Source organism: Mirounga angustirostris, unplaced genomic scaffold (assembly GCF_029215605.1).
Source record: "Mirounga angustirostris isolate CCGP_5_RB_7025 unplaced genomic scaffold, mMirAng1.0.hap1 SCAF_4, whole genome shotgun sequence".
Classification (NCBI taxonomy): Eukaryota; Metazoa; Chordata; class Mammalia; order Carnivora; family Phocidae; genus Mirounga; species Mirounga angustirostris.
The window spans coordinates 112,813,079-112,830,795 of record NW_026991712.1 but is presented as its reverse complement, the minus strand read 5'-3'; the positions used below and the strand labels follow the sequence as shown (position 1 = coordinate 112,830,795).

At 35.1% G+C, this 17,717-nt stretch overlaps 1 protein-coding gene across 11 annotated transcripts in view; it reads left to right on the top strand.

Annotated features, from left to right (window-relative positions):
- Positions 1–17,717, top strand: part of CCDC18 (coiled-coil domain containing 18) — a 101,971-nt gene that overhangs the window by 42,126 nt on the left and 42,128 nt on the right. For 10 of the 11 annotated variants that reach the window (XR_010410848.1, XM_064588808.1, XM_064588807.1 and 7 more), the window contains 5 exons: positions 5,346–5,480; positions 5,870–5,947; positions 11,381–11,497; positions 14,479–14,646; positions 17,050–17,192. Coding sequence is in view for 10 of the 11 variants with exons in the window: in XM_064588808.1 (XP_064444878.1) it covers positions 5,346–5,480; positions 5,870–5,947; positions 11,381–11,497; positions 14,479–14,646; positions 17,050–17,192 (641 nt within the window). In the remaining variant the exon portion in view is untranslated. The remainder of the gene's footprint in view (positions 1–5,345; positions 5,481–5,869; positions 5,948–11,380; positions 11,498–14,478; positions 14,647–17,049; positions 17,193–17,717) is intronic. The other variant, XM_064588803.1, reaches the window with a different exon arrangement.

Genomic DNA, 17,717 nt, shown 5'->3' with positions numbered 1-17,717 from the left:
TGGCGTATTACATTGATTGAGTTTTACATGTTGAACCACCCTTGCATTCCAGGAATAAATCCCACTTGGTCATAGTATATAATCCTTTTACCACGCTGCTGAATTTGGATTATTAGTATTATATTGATTTTGGCTTTAATGTTCATAAGGGATATTGATCTGTAGTTTTCCATTAGTGTTTTTGTCTGGTTTTAGTATCAGGTTAAAACTGGTCTCAGAATTAGTTAAGAAGTGTTCTCTTGGGACGCCTGGGTGGCTCATTCATTAAGCATCTGCGCTTGGCTCAGGTCATGATCCTAGGGTCCTGGAATCCAGCCCCGGCATCGGGCTCCCTGCTCAGCAGGAAGCCTGCTTCTCCCTCTCCCGCTCCCTCTACTGTGTTCCCTCTCTCACTGTGTCTCTCTCGGTCAAATAAATAAAATCTTTAAAAAAAAAAAAAAGTGTTCTCTCTTAACTTTTTTGGAAAAGTTTGAGAAAGATTGGTATTCTTTTTTTTTAGATTTTATTTGAGAGAGGGAGAGAGTGTGGGGGGAGGGGCAGAGGGAGTGAATCTCAAGCAGACTCTGTGCTGAGCACAGAACCTGATGTGTTGCTTGATCCCATGACCCGTGAGATCATGACCTAAGCAGAAATCATGATTCAGACGCTCAACTGACCCAGGCACCCCTAAACATTGGTATTCTTTAAATGTTTGATAGAATTCACTAGTGAAGCTATCAGGTTCAGGGCTTTTCTTTGTTGGGAGCTTTTTTTTTTTTTTTTAATTTTTTTATTATGTTAATCCCCATACATTACATCATTAGTTTTAGATGTAGTGTTCCATGATTCATTGTTTGTGCATAACACCCAGTGCTCCATGTAGAACGTGCCCTCTTTAATACCCATCACCAGGCTAACCCATCCTCCCAACTCCCTCCCCTCTAGAACCCTCAGTTTGTTTTTCAGAGTTGTTGGGAGCTTTTTGATTACTGATTTAACTTCTTACTAGTTTTAGGTCATTCAGATGATCTATTTCTTCATTATATAGTCTTTGTAGGTTTTGTATTTCTAGGAATTTGTCCATTTCATTTAGATTATTCAATTTGTGGGCATACAATTATTCATTATGCTTTCTTATGATCTTTTTTGTTTCTGTATAATTGGCAGTACTATCCCCACTTTCATTTCTGATTTTGTTAATTTTTTCTCTGTTTTTTTAATCTATTCGGCTAAAGATTTGTCACTTTTGTTTATTTTTTCTAAGAGCTAACTTTTCATTTCATTGATTTACTTTATTGTTTTCTGTTCTCCGTTTTGTTGATTTTTACTGTAATCTTTATTATTTCCTTCCCTCAACTAGCTTTGGGTTTAGTTTGTTCTTCTTTTTCTAGTTCCTTATGTTTTGAAATTAAATAATTGACTTGAGATCTTTTTTGTTTTTTAATGTAAGCATTTATAGCTGTAAATTACCCCTTAGCCCCACTTTGGCTGTGTCTCTTAAGTTTTGGTAAGTGGTGTTTTTGTTTTCATTTGTCTCCTAATTATCTTCTAATTTCCCTTGTGAATTCTTCTTTGATTCATTGATTGTTTAAAAATCTGTTGTTTAATTAATGCCACAATCTTATGAATTTTTTAATTTTCCTTTCATTATTCATTTCTAATTTCATCTGGTTGTGGTTGGAGAAGATACTTTGAATGATTTCTGTCCTTTTAAATTTGTTGAGACTTCAATTTGTGGCCTAACATGGTCTATCCTGCAAAATGTCCCCTTCACACTTGAGAAGAATGTGTATTTTGTTGTTGGGTAGAGTGTTCTGTATATGTCTGTCAGATCTAGTTGATTTATTCTGTTAAGTCCTCTGTTTCCTTACTTATATTCTGTCTAGTCTTCTGTCCATTATTATGAATGGGGTATTGAAGTTTCCAACTATTTTTGTAGAACTGTTTATTTTTCCCTTCAGTTCTGTCAGTTTTTGCCTCATATATTTTGATGGTCTGTCATTACATGAGTAAACTTCATAATTATTATATCTCGCTACTATTTTGAACCTTATAGTAAATAATGTCCTTCTTTGTCTCTTAAAACCTTTTTTGATATAAAGTGTTTTTTCTGATATTTGTGTAGGTACCCCTGCTCTCTTTTGGTTACTTATTTGGTTACTTATTTCACTTTTAACACGCTTGTGTCTTTGGATCTCAAGTGAGTCTCTTGTAGACAGCATATACAGTTGACCCTTGAACAACATGGGTCCACTTATTTGTGGATTTTTTACAACAGTACTGTATATGTATCTTCTCTTATGATTTTATTAATATTTTTTTCTCTAGCTTACTTTATTATAAGAATATGATACATGTAAGATACAAAATATGTGTTAATCAACTGTTTATGTTATTGGTAAGGCTTTGGTCAGCAATAGGCTATTAGTAGTTCAGTTTCTGTGGAGTCAAAAGTTATACAGATTTTCAACTGCACATGGGGTCAGCCACCTTAACCTCTGCATTGTTCAAGGGTCAACTGTATTTGGATCATGTGTTTTTATCTTCTGCCAGTCTCTATCTTTTGATTGGAGAGTTTAATCCATTTATATTTAAAGTAAATACTGATAGAGACTGTCTTTTTGTCATGATGCTGTTTGTTTTCTATATGCCTTACAGCTTTTTTGTCCCTCCTTTCCTACATTACTGTCTTCTTTTGAATTCAGGTTTTGTTTTTTTTTTGTAGTGAAATTTTGAAATTCTTTTCTTGTTTCCATTCTCTTTTGTGAATATTGTATTGTTATTTTTTGTGTGGTTGTCATGGGTATTACATTTAACATTCTAAAGTTTTATTCTTTTTTTTTTTTTAAGATTTTATTTATTTATTTGACAGAGAGAGAGAGCAAGAGAGGGAACACAAGCAGGGGGAGTGGGAGAGGGAGAAGCAGGCTTCCCGCCGAGCAGAGAGCCCGGTGTGGGGCTTGATCCCAGGATCCTGGGATAATGACCCGAGCCGAAGGTAGATGCTTAACGACTGAGCCACCCAGGCACCCCTAAAGTTTTATCATTCTAATTTGAATTTGTACCAACCTAACTTCAGTAATATACAAAAATTGTGTCCTTTTACAGCTCCATTTTTACTCCTTTCTAATGTTAATGTCACAAAATTATTTCTTTATACCTTGTGTGCCCTAAAACATAAGCTAATAATTCGTTCAAATGTATTAGTCTCTCAAACTATTTAGAAAAGAAGACTTGGAATTACAAACCAAATTTATACTAATAAATTACACTAACTGGTTTTTTTCTTCATTAAATATATTAAATCCTATAGAAAACAAAAAGTAATTATAAACCATTGTTAGAATAATACTAGCTTTTATAATTATCCTTGCTGTTATCTTTGAGAGTTTTAATACTCCATATGGCTTTGAATTATTGTCTAGTGTCCTTTCATTTCGCTTTGTAGAACTCCCTTGAGCATTTCTGGTGGGGCATATCTGGTGGTCACAACCCCCTCAGCATTTATTTATCTGGGAATGTCTTAATTTCTGCCTCACTTCGGAAGGACAGTTTTGCCAGATAGTAGGATTCTTGGTGGACATTTTTTTCTTTTCAGTAAATCAACACATTTGTCTTTTGGCTTCCAAAGTATCTGATGAGAATCTGCTTGTAATATTATTGTGGATCCTTGTATGTGATTACTCATTTATCTCTTGCTGATTTCTCTGTCTTTTGAAAGTTTTGACTATATCTGTGTCTTTGTGTGATTCCTTTTTGAGTTCATCTTTCTTGGAGTTGAGATTCTTGGATGTTTATTTCCATGTCTTTCATTAAATTTAGACATTTTCTTGGGACTCAAACTCATGACCCTGAGATCAGGAGTTGCATGCTTTTCCAACTGAGCCAGCCAGGTGCCCCAAATTTAGACATTTTCAATCATTATTTCTTCAGATATTCTCAGTGTCCCTTTTTCCCTCTCCTCTCCTCCCATGATCTGCGTTTTGGTCTGCTGGATGGTGTCCAACAAGTCTTTTAGGCTCTGTTCACTTTTCTTCCATCTTTATTTGTTCTGTTCCTCTAATTTGTTATTTGATTATTTTCATTTGAGTGTTTTCAGAGTTACTTAGTTTTAATATTTTCTAGTTAACCTTGTTCTGTCATATTTTTATTATATATGTATATGTGTTATATATATCATATAATTTTGCACATTTGTATGTAATATGCACATATATGCATATACACATATCAGTAATTTCCTATTTTGTCTTCACAAAGGTATTTTGAAATTTTGATAACACCAATTATTGTTGAAGTTGTGGGAATGAGAATCTTATACATTTCTAATATAAGCATAAATTTTGATGCACTTTGAAGAGAAATACCTAATGAAATTGGAAATGTGCATATCCTACAAACAGAAAGTCCACTTCTAGGTGATCTATTCTAAAGAAACTCTAACACAAAGAGAAGTGCACACAGGATGTATTGTAACATTGTTGTGATGGTGAAAAATAGAATATTAAACTGTTCTTGAGTAGAAGAGAAGACAACTGTAATTTGTTGTTACAATGGAATACTGTACTGTTAGAAAAAGCAATGAATTAGATCTACATATGGTTACATGGATAAATATCCAGGGATAAATATCTAAAACAATATTGAGTAAAAAAACCAAGTTGCTACAACTTGCAGATGTTTTGATATTGTCTGTGTAAAATTTCAAAACAAAAATACATTACATATTATTCATAGATCTACATATGTAGTAAACACAAAAAACGTGTGAGAAACATACCAGAGAATGATGCAGACCAATTTCAGCATAGTACATTTGACCTTTGAACAACTTAGGGGTTAGGGGCACGGTCCCCCTGCACAGTTGAAAATTCTCATCTAACTTTTGACTCCCCCAAAACTGAACACCCTACTCATGACCAGAAGCCTTGCTGATAACAAAACAGTCAGCTAATACATATTTTGTATGTTACATGTATCATATAGTGTATTCTTACAATAAATCCCGAGAAAAGAAAATGTGATTAAGAAAATCATAACGAAGAGAAAAAATACATTTACAGTACCATACTGTAAAAAATCCTCATATAAGTGGATCTGTGCAATTCAAACCTGTGTTGGTCAAGGGTCAGCTGTATTGATGAGGGAGGAAATCAACTGTATTGGTGACAGGTAAGACCTGGCCATGTGATTTCATTTCTTCTCTCAAGAGAGAGAAACTGAAGGAAATTTGGCAAAATGAAAAATCTATGTAATTTCAATAGTAATTTAACATAGGAGTATTATATTCTTTTATGTATATTTAACATGTTTCATGATTTTTTAAAAATTATATGCAAGTTAATAAATCATGTTTTTATGTTTAGCTTGAATCTCAACTAGAGAAAAAAGACCAACAGTTTAAAGAACAAGAAAAGACTATGTCCATTTTGCAGCAAGATATAATATGTAAACAACATCATCTTGAATCACTAGACAGACTCCTGACGGAAAGCAAAGGGGTAAAATCATCTTTGTGAAAGTGTTTATTTTATCTATTTATTCATTTTTTAAAAAGATTTTACTTATTCATTTGAGAGAGACAGAGATAGCAACAGAGAGCACAAGCGGGGAGGGAGTGGGAGAAGCAGACTCCCGCTGAGCAGGGAGCCCGATGCGGGGCTCGATCCCAGGACCCCAGGATCATGACCTGAGCCAAAGGCAGACATTTAACTGACTGAGCCACCCAGGCGCCCCTGAAAGTGCTGTTTAACAGCTGACTAATACTTACATTTCTATAACCTACCTTTAATTCTAATTAAATCAGTTGCTTAACAGCCTATTAATAATGCTAAAATTAAGATATTTATACATGTACTCATATTTTTGCTACCAATCTGTGTGTTTTTAGGAGATGGAAAAGGAAAACATGAAGAAAGATGAAGCTTTGAGAACATTACAGAACCAAGTATCTGAAGAAACAATCAAGGCTAGTATGCTAATTTTTTAAAACTTTTTTTTTTAATAGAGACATTCTGTAGCTTTTATACTTTTCTCTAAAAATTATAAAAATTATTTAGATAAAAACTCACAGGTAAAGATTTTACCTGAGTCAGTGAACTTAGTTTCTATAAGTATTTTTTCTTCATTGTGAATTATAATCTTAATTATTTGATTGTTGATAATCTGGTTTGTGGATTGTCTAACCTTTTTTTTTTGCCTTAAGAAAGGCTTCTTTTTTGGGCGCCTGGGTGGCTCAGTTGGTTAAGCGAATGCCTTCAGCTCAGGTCATGATCCTGGAGTCCCGGGATCGAGTCCCGCATCGGGCTCCCCGCTCGGTGGGGAGTCTGCTTCTCCCTGTGACCTTCCCCCCTTTCATGTGCTCTCTCTCTCTCACTCTCTCAAATAAATGAATAAATAAAATCTTAAAAAAAAAAAAAAGAAAGGCTTCTTTTTTAACAAAAAATGTTTTTTTAATTGTAGCTACTTATTAACATTACCAGTAAAGAATTAACAGAGGAAGTAAAAGGAGATGAATCTACAAGCAGTCGAATTTTACTTCTTTTTACCAGTTCTACGATAAGATTAATTAGGGGAGAAAATCAGAATTTTCAGATAAAATACAAAAATACTTTTGTTTTATGGCTACTCTGTCTTCATGGTTAAAAGAATGGGTTTTGGAGCTAAGTTGACTTGAGGTTCAGTTCTGATTTCAGAGTGCTTACTAGTTAGCTTTAACCCTGGCTAGGTTATTTTAAGTCTCTGAACTTTAACTTTTTCATCAGTAAAATACAGATAACAATACTCTGGAGGAGGGTCAGTATGAGGAGGAGATGAAATGAGGTACCTATAATGCTTGGCACATACTCAGTTACTCAAAGTTTCATAACTGTATATTCGATATTTCTCCTTTGCATTTTTAGTGTTAAAAATAGGTAACAGCATGTTTATTCTGTCATATATGGCTTGAATATAAGGAATATGTTAATTCAGTGTTATTTTGTTATTATTTCGATATTTCTCCTTTGCACTTTTAGTGTTAAAAATAGGTAACAGCATGTTTATTCTGTCATATATGGCTTGAATATAAGGAATATGTTAATTCAGTAAATTTTCAGTGTTAATTCAGTGTTATAAAAGTTTCCCCAAAACTTTTAACATTTAATGCCATGTCAATTCATTTCCTCGTGTTAACAATAACCTCTAAGATCATTAACATGAAAAAATCATTATAAAAGTTGTAGGCATGAAATAATTTCATTAAATAAAATCTATATTGCCACTTACCTCCTGTTTTTTATTAAACTGCCTAACACATCTAGTAGTTTATTTCCATATGTTAATAACCAGATATTAAAATCAGTAAGAGAAGAAATTATGTTACTGGGTTTTATTCCCTTAATGGCTTTAGGTTTGATGTTATTGGGGCAAACACCAAAATGAGGAAGAAATATAGAAACAACATTCCTATGACTCAAGCTATACCAAACCTAACATACAGGATATTTGTAGCAACAAAATTGAAGTTTGAAACCTAGTTTCTTCCTGATACGTCATTACCACCTTCCCCTCTTGACTTTGGCTATGTCCCTCTACGTAGGTACCTCTATTTGTTCTTTGCATAAAAAATAATGAATTTTTTTAAAGTAACCAAAGAATATATTCTTACAATTGGTAAAGTCTTGGAAAATGCAGTCAATTCAACCATTAACAAAGGAGATACAAATATAATTAAGAATGAAATCACAGGGCGCCTGGGTGGCTCAGTTGGTTAAGCGACTGCCTTCGGCTCAGGTCATGATCCTGGAGTCCCTGGATCGAGTCCCGCATCGGGCTCCCTGCTCGGCAGGGAGCCTGCTTCTCCCTGTGACCCTCCCCCCTCTCATGTGCTCTCTGTCTCTCTCATTCTCTCTGTCTCAGATAAATAAAATCTTTAAAAAAAAAAAATATTTAAAAAAAAAGAATGAAATCACAAAAATTCTGAATTTTATATCTGCAGGAGAGTTATAAGAATCAATTTAAAGATACCATTTATGAAAGTATGATTAATGAGAACTAGAAGATTGATGGGAAATTCTGAACAGGAATAAGAAACCAATAAATTAAAGCAATTATATTACGTGTTGTTAAATAGAATATTGAGAAGGTGCCTGTTAGATTTAGAGATTTTGTTTACTTACTTTCTTTTGTTTTGCTTTTATATTCCACTCTGGATTTTTTTCTTTTCCCAAAGAAAGTCATAAGTAGAAAAAAGCAACAACAAAAAAGAACTTAGCTGCTTTTGTTGAAAATAGGTAGAGTAGAGCCCATACTTGGTTACCCCCAGACTGTACTCCTGAGGAAGTTCTTTGGTTCAACAAAGCAGTGTCTTTGTTTTCATTTCATTCATTTATGTCCATATATATATACGTGTGTATTTATAGGTGGTTTGTATGAGGTGAATGATGCTTATCCATATGAGATTTAGACTCTCAAACTCCTGTTCAAATAATGAATCCAACAGAGTAGTAAATGTTTGGGGTTTTATTATTTTTTAAATTGATTTATTAATTTTAATTAAATTTTATTTTGGGGGCGCCTGGGTGGCTTAGTCGTTAAGCGTCTGCCTTCAGCTCAGGTCATGATCCCAGGGTCCTGGGATCGAGCCCCACATGGGGCTCCCTGCTCCGCAGGAAGCCTGCTTCTCCCTCTCCCACTCCCCTTGCTTGTGGTCCCTCTCTTGCTGTGTCTCTATTTAAAAAAAAAAAAAAATCTTTAAATTTTATTTTGAAAAATTCCAAACCTGCAAAAAAATGGAAAGAATAGTACAGAGAACATTTGTGAACCCTCTGCCTCGATTTACTGTCTGTTTAGCTACATTCATTTCATCTCTCCCTACACATACATACCCACTTGTGCACGTACCCACCCAATCTCATAACGTACACATTTCCTTTTTGCCAGACCACCTGAGAGAAGGTTGCAGATGTCGTAACACTTTACACCTTTAATATTTAAACTTGCATCTCCTGTGAACAGAAACTTTCTCCTACATGACCTCACCACTCTACACACCAGAGAAAGTAAAAGTTAATTCAGTGACATCATTCAACACACAGTCCATACTAAAATTTTTCCAATTATTTAAAATCGTTCTATATAGCCTTGCTACTCAAAGCATGGTCTGTGGACTAGCAACATCAACATCACCTAGAAACGTGTTTGACTTGGAGAATTTCGGCTATACCCCGGACCTACTGAACAGAATTGGAATTAAGGTGAAGGAAGTGAATTGCTTCTGGTGCAAAATTTAGGGAGATGCTTACTCTTGGGGTTGTATAAGTATAGCGTTGGCACTTGGCATGACCCTGCGAGTGAGTGCCTCCTTAAATTTTGAGCCCATGTCTCCTGTCTTACCTTTTTGCCCTTCTACTGAATCAGAATCTGTATTTTAATAGGGTGCCCAGCTGATTTGTATGCCCATTAAAACCTTCAGAAACACTACTTCAGCTTGTTCTTGTTCTTTTTACAATCTAGGATTCATTTATAAGTACATGCTGCATTTGGCACTTTCGGTTTCCCTAAACTCACTCTTTCCTTCTGTTCTTCTGATAGTGAATCTTCTGAAAGTCTAGGTCAGCTAGAACACCACATGAGTTATACTGTGTTCTTCTGCTTCCCATCAGGAAGCACATGTCAGACTACCCCGTTACTGTCACTGCCAATATTGGCACCTTATGTAAGCCGATTACTGCCAGATCTCCCCATGTGAAGCGCACATTTTTTTCCTTTATAATTAATAAAACGTGCGGTGATTCTTTCAGGCCATGTGAATGTACTGCTCCTCAACCACCTATAACCGATGGTTTTAACATCTCATGATAAAGCTTGCCTGAATTCGTTTTTACATTATTAATTATCAGGTGCGATATTCTGACAGTCACAGATTTCATTTTTTCTCTGTGTGTGGGAGATGATACAAGCAGCCTTGCTCATTCTCATGGTTAAGAAAGAAAACTAAAAAAATACAACCCTCAGAAAAAAAAGAAGGAAAGAAAACTCATAAGTATTTATGCCTTTCATAAAACAAATGTTAATTTGTGTTAATTTAATGTGAATTTATTAACAAGCATAATTCAAAATTACCAGCTTTTTAGCTGTTAATGGTTATATTCACAGGCTATAAGGACAGTCTTTGAAAACTGTATTTCAGGATTCTCTATTTAGAAATATGAGTTGCAAAGATAATCTCATGATATAGAATAAATAGTATCTGCAACAGGGAGCATTTTTCTCTTTTTCTTATCTTGAGATTTCTTTTACACCTTCAAGATGACTTACGAGAATGCTACTTGATTAAGGGGGGGGGGGAACCACTCCTGAGAAGCTCAAAATTACACTAAGAAGCAAGACAAGCATCTTTTTGACAGATGGGATATGGAGCATGTGTGCAAATTGTGGCCCTTGAACTAATTTTTGTGAAAAAATTTACTGAATTTGTGTTGCTCTTTGCTTGTTTGCTGTTTAATATTAAGGTGGTGTAAAGCATTTGCAGCTCTGTGAACACTTGGACCAAGTTACAGTGCTGCCTTTCTGAAAATGTTTTCCTGGATTCAAAGCAAATGCAGCCTGTTAAGTTTTTTTTCTAGCTAACAAAAGTATTTTCATTTTCTTTGTGACTTGAGCACATTCAGAATATTCACACCATGTCATTATTAGCACAGTACACTAGTGTGTACTCACTTTACTATTTTTCTTGATCAAGGGAACTTAAGAAATAGGCTTAAATGTTGCTTACTATTTTAGGTAAATGTCTTAGGGCGTTTGGTCTACGGGTTCTTGACGGTTGGCCCCAGTCTGTCTTTCCAGTCTAATCTCCCAAATACCCATCTCCTGTAAATTAATACTCTTCGTACCCTAAACTGCCAACTTCGCACCATTCCTTTTCACATTGTCTTGTCTCTGGACATACTCCCTCTTCCTGGAATGCCCTTCTTCACTTGTTCATGTTCGGTTTATTCTTTAGGACGCCAGACTCTGATTTCCTAATTTGCAATAAAAAATCAGGGGCACCTTGGTGGCTCAGTTGGTTAAACGACTGCCTTCGGCTCAGGTCATGATCCTGGAGTCCCGGGATTGAGTCCCGCATCGGGCTCCCCGCTCAGCGGGGAGCCTGCTTCTCCCTCTGACCCTACCCCCTCTCATGCTCTCTGTCTCTCATTCTCTCTCTCTCAAATAAATAAATAAAATCTTAAAAAAAAAAAAAAAATCAGTTTTCTAAATAAATTTTTTCTGTAATAGCATTTTGTGTCCTAAGTTGGGCTGTGTATTCAGTTTTAAGCAGTTAGGTAACATTAGGAGATAAACCTGTAAAATATTGAACATATAATAAGCACTCATTAATATTAGTTGATTTTTCTTTTTTTGCTTTTCTCCTGCTTAGGTCAGACAGCTAGATTCAGCACTGGAAATTTGTAAGGAAGAACTTGCCTTGCACTTGAATCAATTAGAAGGAAATAAGGAAAAGTTTGAAAAACAGCTAAAGAAGAAATCTGAAGAGGTAAATTAGCATTTTTATTAAAAAACATTTTTCACATGATTTCTTTTTGAGATCTTATTTTTAAGATTCTTTAAAAGTACATCTTTATGTAGCTGATAAACTTTCCATTAAGGGGTGCCTGGGTGGCTCAGTCGGTTAAAGCTTCTGCCTTGGGCTCAGGTCATGATCCCAGGGTCTTGGGATCAAGCCCCCCATCAGGCTCCCTGCTAAGCGGGGAGCCTGCTTCTCCCTCTGCCCCTCCTCCCCCACTTGTGCGCACTCTCTCTTTCTCAAATAAATAAAATCTTTTAAAAAAAACTTTCCATTAAAATGTGAATTCCAGTTTTATATTCTTTGTTTATAACAAACTAATTCTGTGCAGTACAAAATATGACACCTTAAAATTCTGATTCTTTTATCTATTTCTAAGAAATCGGAAGATTATTGTTAATATCACAGAAAGTAGTTCTAATATAAAATGATTAAGACTTAGAATATTGTTTTAGATTTAGAGGCGTAAAATTCTTCAAATTTTTTCTTTTTCTTTTTTTTTTTTAAGGTTTTATTTATTTATTTGACAGAAACACAGCTAGCGAGGGAACACAAGCAGGGGGAGTGGGAGAGGGAGAAGCAGGCTCCCCATGGAGCAGGGAGCCCGATGCGGGGCTCGATCCCAGGACCCTGGGATCATGACCTGAGCCGAAGGCAGACACTTAACAACTGAGCCACCCAGCCGCCCCATCTTCAAATTTTTTCATTTTATTTTTGCTCCTTCTAGTTGTCTGAAGGATTGAGAATTAGGTTTGGAAATTCAACTTTCTCTATTGAGATGAGTTTCTGAGATACTGGATGGATGACTCAAGTTATCTTATTCATATCTTATTCTATATCTCAGTGTCTACCACTTTGCTTTCAACATAATAGGTATTCACTTTGCTCAAAGGTATAACCTTAGTGAAGAGTTCCTTTATTTCTTTGTTAGAATTTATAATACAAATTTAAAATAAATTCTATTTTAAAAATTAAATATAAGCTTTAAACCTTAAATTCATGTTTAGAAATAGTCCCCCAAAAATGTTCATCAAAGTTGACTTGAATGCATCAGAAAGTCCCAACCAAAAAATAGAATCCTTTCTATATCTTTAAAATGGAGAGAATTTTATGCAGAGAATTAGATACACAGGTGATGGAAGAGGGGAGAAGCAAACAAAGCATGGTAAGGTGACTCAGATTATCATAAGCAAGGACCTACTACCATCATCAGGGATAGAGGAATATCAGGAAGAGATGCGATGATTATAGTCCAGAAGCAGGGCTGCCTAGTGGAATGAAGTCCACAAAGGAATCTGTCTAATTGAAACTGAGGCCGTAGAGGAGGAGAACTGCTCCAGGTCCCTCCCGCTGGCTAAATCTTTCTGTTATCCAAAAGGGAATTTCTTGCAATACCTGGAGCAGAGCAGGGGGAAGGCAGGCATAGATCTAAAAGCAAATATATAGTTGACTAGCACTTCAGACTTAGGTGTATCACATAATTATATAAGTTTAGAGATTGAGAAAAGGAACTCTTCACATTTTATTGGTCCTGTCTTCTTCCTTCCATGTGTCTTCATGAAGGCTTTTATAGCATCTTTGACAGACAGGCATATATTTCTCTACTGCAGTATATGGAATTTAAATTACCTCAACTATGGATACTTTGACTTTTTAAAATAGAAATGTTATTTTTATTTTACTATGAACTTCTTCAAACATTACTTAAACATTTCTTTGATAGCCCTCACTATCCTTCAGTGTAGATGGACTTGGCAGAGATGGAATCTGGAGACAAGCAGTGTTCGTAACAAGAGAGTTTGTTGAGCTTTACACTTTGTGCTCTCAGAAACCGCATCAGAGACTAGGGTGGATAGTAGGCATTTACCTAAAATGAACTTAGAATCATTTCCAAAACGACTGGAAATAAAAACCTAGGCTCCAAACTGAATTAGAAAATAGAAGTAGTAGTCAAGTATGTACAACTGTACTAGGGAATAAGTAAGTAAATTAGAAAGATTTGCATTTTTCGCTGCTGAATTATTATCTCAGTGCACATGTATTTGGCTTACTTAACAGGTTATCTTTCACTCTTTCACATATATCGATAAGAAATGGAGAAAAATTCAATTACTGTTTACTTTGTTTTCTTAAGTACCACCCCATACATTTATTTACTTTTGAATTATTTGTCTTTAGAGCAAATTTTAGTATCAATGCTGGTTAATATAATTAAGGTTGATCCTTGAACAATGCAGTGGTTAGGGGTGCCGACCCCCTCCCTGCCATGTAGTTGAAAATCCCCATATAACCTTTGATTTCCCAAAAACTTAACTATGGAATAGCCTACTGTTGACTAGACGCCTTACCATAACATAGATGATTAACACATATTTTCTATGTTATATGTATTATATACTGTTTTCTTACAATAAAGTGAGCTAGAGAAAAGAAAATGTGATTAAGCAAATCATAAGGGAGAGAAAATACATTTACAGTACTGTACTGTAAAAAATCTGCACGAGTGGACCTATGCAGTTCAAACCCTTATTGTTCAAGAGTCAACTGTATTATCTTATATCAGACTTGTGAGGTTTCCATCATATATAGCTAGGGTTTAGAAAATTGGATTTGAGGCCACCTGGGTGGGAGTGGGAGAGGGAGAAGCAGGCTCCCCGCCAAGCAAGGAGCCTGATGTGGGGCTCGATCCCAGGACCCCGGGATCATGACCTGAGCCAAAGACAGATGCTTAATGACTGAGCCACCCAGGCGCCCCGAGAGTCAGCCTTATAAGCAGGCCCTTCTAACACACCCTTCCATCATAAAAGTGAACCTGCCCTTCCATATAACAAACAATAGCCATAAATACAATTATCCCACATGACAAATGAAATAATAAGGAAGACAGCATTGACATTTTATGACTTTTTTTTTGAAATGTCATTTTAATGAGAAATGTATGTATTTGTTAGGTATACTGTTTACAGAAAGAACTAAAGATAAAAAATCATAGTCTTCAAGAGACTGCTGAGCAGAATCTTATTCTACAGCATACTCTTCAGCAACAGCAGCAAATGTTACAACAAGAGACAATTAGGAACGGAGAGCTAGAAGACATTCAAACTAAACTTGAAAAACAGGTATATCTTATTGGTCAACATAGTTTCACTTATATGAAATAGAAATTTTAAAAATCGATAATAAGTATTTTGTTATATTGCTATTTACCTCACAGGTTTCATATTATAAGAAATATTCTGTGTTAACATTGAAAAATGGGTGAAGTTCTATTTGAGTGTGTTCTAACCTGCATCTCTAATACCATGGGCACATTTTTGTCATCCATAAAACTTAGTTATAATTTAGACTTTTTCATTCCATCATGTTTTTGGATCAGGATGCATGATAATCCTTAAGGATATGCTAAAGCAGTGCACTACAAGAAAAATCCCAAAGGAAACTACTTACTTCTAAAAATGTTATTACTCCAGTGAAAGAATCCTAGGAATTTTATACTAGAATCAAATCTTTCCTCTTTCATTCATTACCAGTTCATCTGAAATCTTCAGACAGATAATTCCTATTTTTTGAGTTGTTTTTCTTTTTCAAACTTTACAAAAATGTATAAATTAGGAAATGATAGTTCCCTGTAATCTCACAACACCTCACCTTTTGTCATTTGGATGGCTTTTTATCTACATATTCTGAATTCATCCTCAGCCTCTCCAGTGCAACTAAAGAATCCCTCAATACATTCAAACATATCAGGCAGGTATTCTCTATTTTCTTTTTTTTTAGAGACAGCTGTTCTGTGGCTCTCCATCCCTTTTGTTAAAGTCTAGACCTCTTGCTTGCTATGCTTGTTGTTCAGCTTCATCTGGAAGCATTTCTTCATATCTGTGTTTGATTCCCACTTCCTAAGTCCCTTGTTGTTGTCTCTGGCTTGTAGAATTGATTAAAATTCTTGTTCTTTCTGAAGTCATTTTCATTTCCATAATAATTTTATGGTTCTCTCTCTTTTTTTTCCCCCTTAAATCTACCAGTTCATTTATATTTTTCATTTGGTAAATTCTTTTTCTTCTTGATCTTTGTTTTAAGAGATTTTTGTATGTTCTTTAACTTCTTTGAGGGTCTAAAGAAGTTTATATCTAAAAATTTCTGTAGTATTTGGAGTAAGTTTTCCATTGTATACAGTATTCTCTTTGTGCCTTTCATTCATATTCCTCTGTGCATAGATTCCATGTTAGATTCTTTCAGATTATTACTCATCTTTAGATTCTTTCTGCTTATGAGTGTGCTATTTAATAAAACACAGAGTAGATGGGTTTTGGTGATTCCCTTTAGTTTTAACACTGGGTACTATTTTAATTTTATTCTTGAAACTTGAGTTAGAGGTGTGGATATTAATAACTTATAATCTGTATTTAGTTCTCTAGTGAGAGGTTTTAGAAGAGCAGAGAGGATATTAAAGTCATTAGGCAGAGATTAACTTGAAGAGCACAGTCATGTAAATGTTCATTGAAAACATGGAGTGGCTGAGATTAACTAGGGAGAAAATACAGAATGAGAGGTGAGAAGATTGACTTGGGCAGATGTCTGTGAGATACGGCACATAGAAGCCAAAGTAAGTATTTCATGAAATTAAGAATGATCATTGGTGTCATGGGCTGCTGAGATCAATATCAAGTAGAATGAGGGTTGAGAAATGTCCACTAGAATTACCAACATGGAGGTCATTAGTGACATTGCTCAGTTTCTATAGAAAATGGCTACATTGCTTTGGGTTGAGGAATGAATGAGAAGTGAGAAGATGATACAACAAGCATAGAAAACTGAGAAATTGGGCTTTGAAGAGGAGGAAAGAAAGGGTGGTGGTGGTAGTTGGAGGAGGTAGAGGTTTGGGTAGTTTTTTATGATGGAAATGTCTTGAACATGTTTAAATGCTAATATAAAGAAGCCAGAAGGAGAGAGTAGTGATAGTCAATAGTATGAGTTCCTGAGAAAGTGGATAGGTTCCTGAGAAAATGAACCCAGGACGCCAGTGAAGCAATTTGACTTATATAGGAGGAAAAATACCTCCCTCACTATAGGCGAACAGAGGAAATAATGAATAGGAGCAAATGCAAGTGGTAACATTTGAGGGCAGTTGGGAATTGAGAAATCCTTCAGTGAATGAGCCAGTTTGTGAAGAAGGAAAGCAACATAGTTTGACAGGCGAAGAAAACATTTCACATGGGGATAATGAAAGGGGAAACATTAACCATTATTTTGTTCAATTCTTGTAAATCCTATTTTAGTGTTACGATGTGGCTACTTCTATAAATAGGTATATGAATGAAATATCTTCCACGAAGTTAAGTTTTGCTTTTTTATTTCCAAAACATTTGCTTTCTGGTCTGTACTTTGAGTTTTATAATACATCTTGAAACTGAATGATAGGCTAGACTACATATTTATATATATTTTTTTCTTCCAAAGACTATTATGTGACACATTCCAAAAAATGTGACTGAACTTAAAATACTTAAACTTATTTTTACAAGGTATCGAAACTGGAACAAGAGCTTCAAAAACAAAGGGAAAGTTCAGCTGAAAAGTTGAGAAAAATGGAGGAGAAATGTGAAGCAGCCACACATGAAGCCGATTTGAAAAGGCAAAAAGTTATTGAGCTTACTGGTACTGCCAGGTAAAATGAATATGTTACTTTTTCTTTTTCTTCCTATTTCAACATCAACAAAAAATATTGATTCAAAGAGAATCAGTTCTATTGAGGCTAATATTAGCACTTGTTTACTTAGTGAATATCACTTTGGAGTTACCAACAAATGGACCTAAAACTTTCTTTCACTATGTTGATTTGTCTATAGGTAGAGGATCTTCCATGTTGGAATAAGCTCAGGACTGACTGAAAGTTAGTAAACCTGATTCTCTCACTGTTAATAACTATTTGTCTTATCCCAGACGAGTCACTAACCTTCCAGTTACCTCATCTGTAAAGCAAGAAAGTTGCACTAGTTCTGGAAATCTCTAGTCCCTTGTAAAGCTAAAAAGGATAACATAAATAATAAAGGTCTGAATAAAAATAACTGACTTGATTCTCCTATGAGTAGTATTGTCATTATGGTGAATATTTTGATTGCTTGGCTTCCTTAGTTTCTGTGTTGCAGATAACAGAAATTCCAGATGAATGAGATACCTATCCATGGATGTT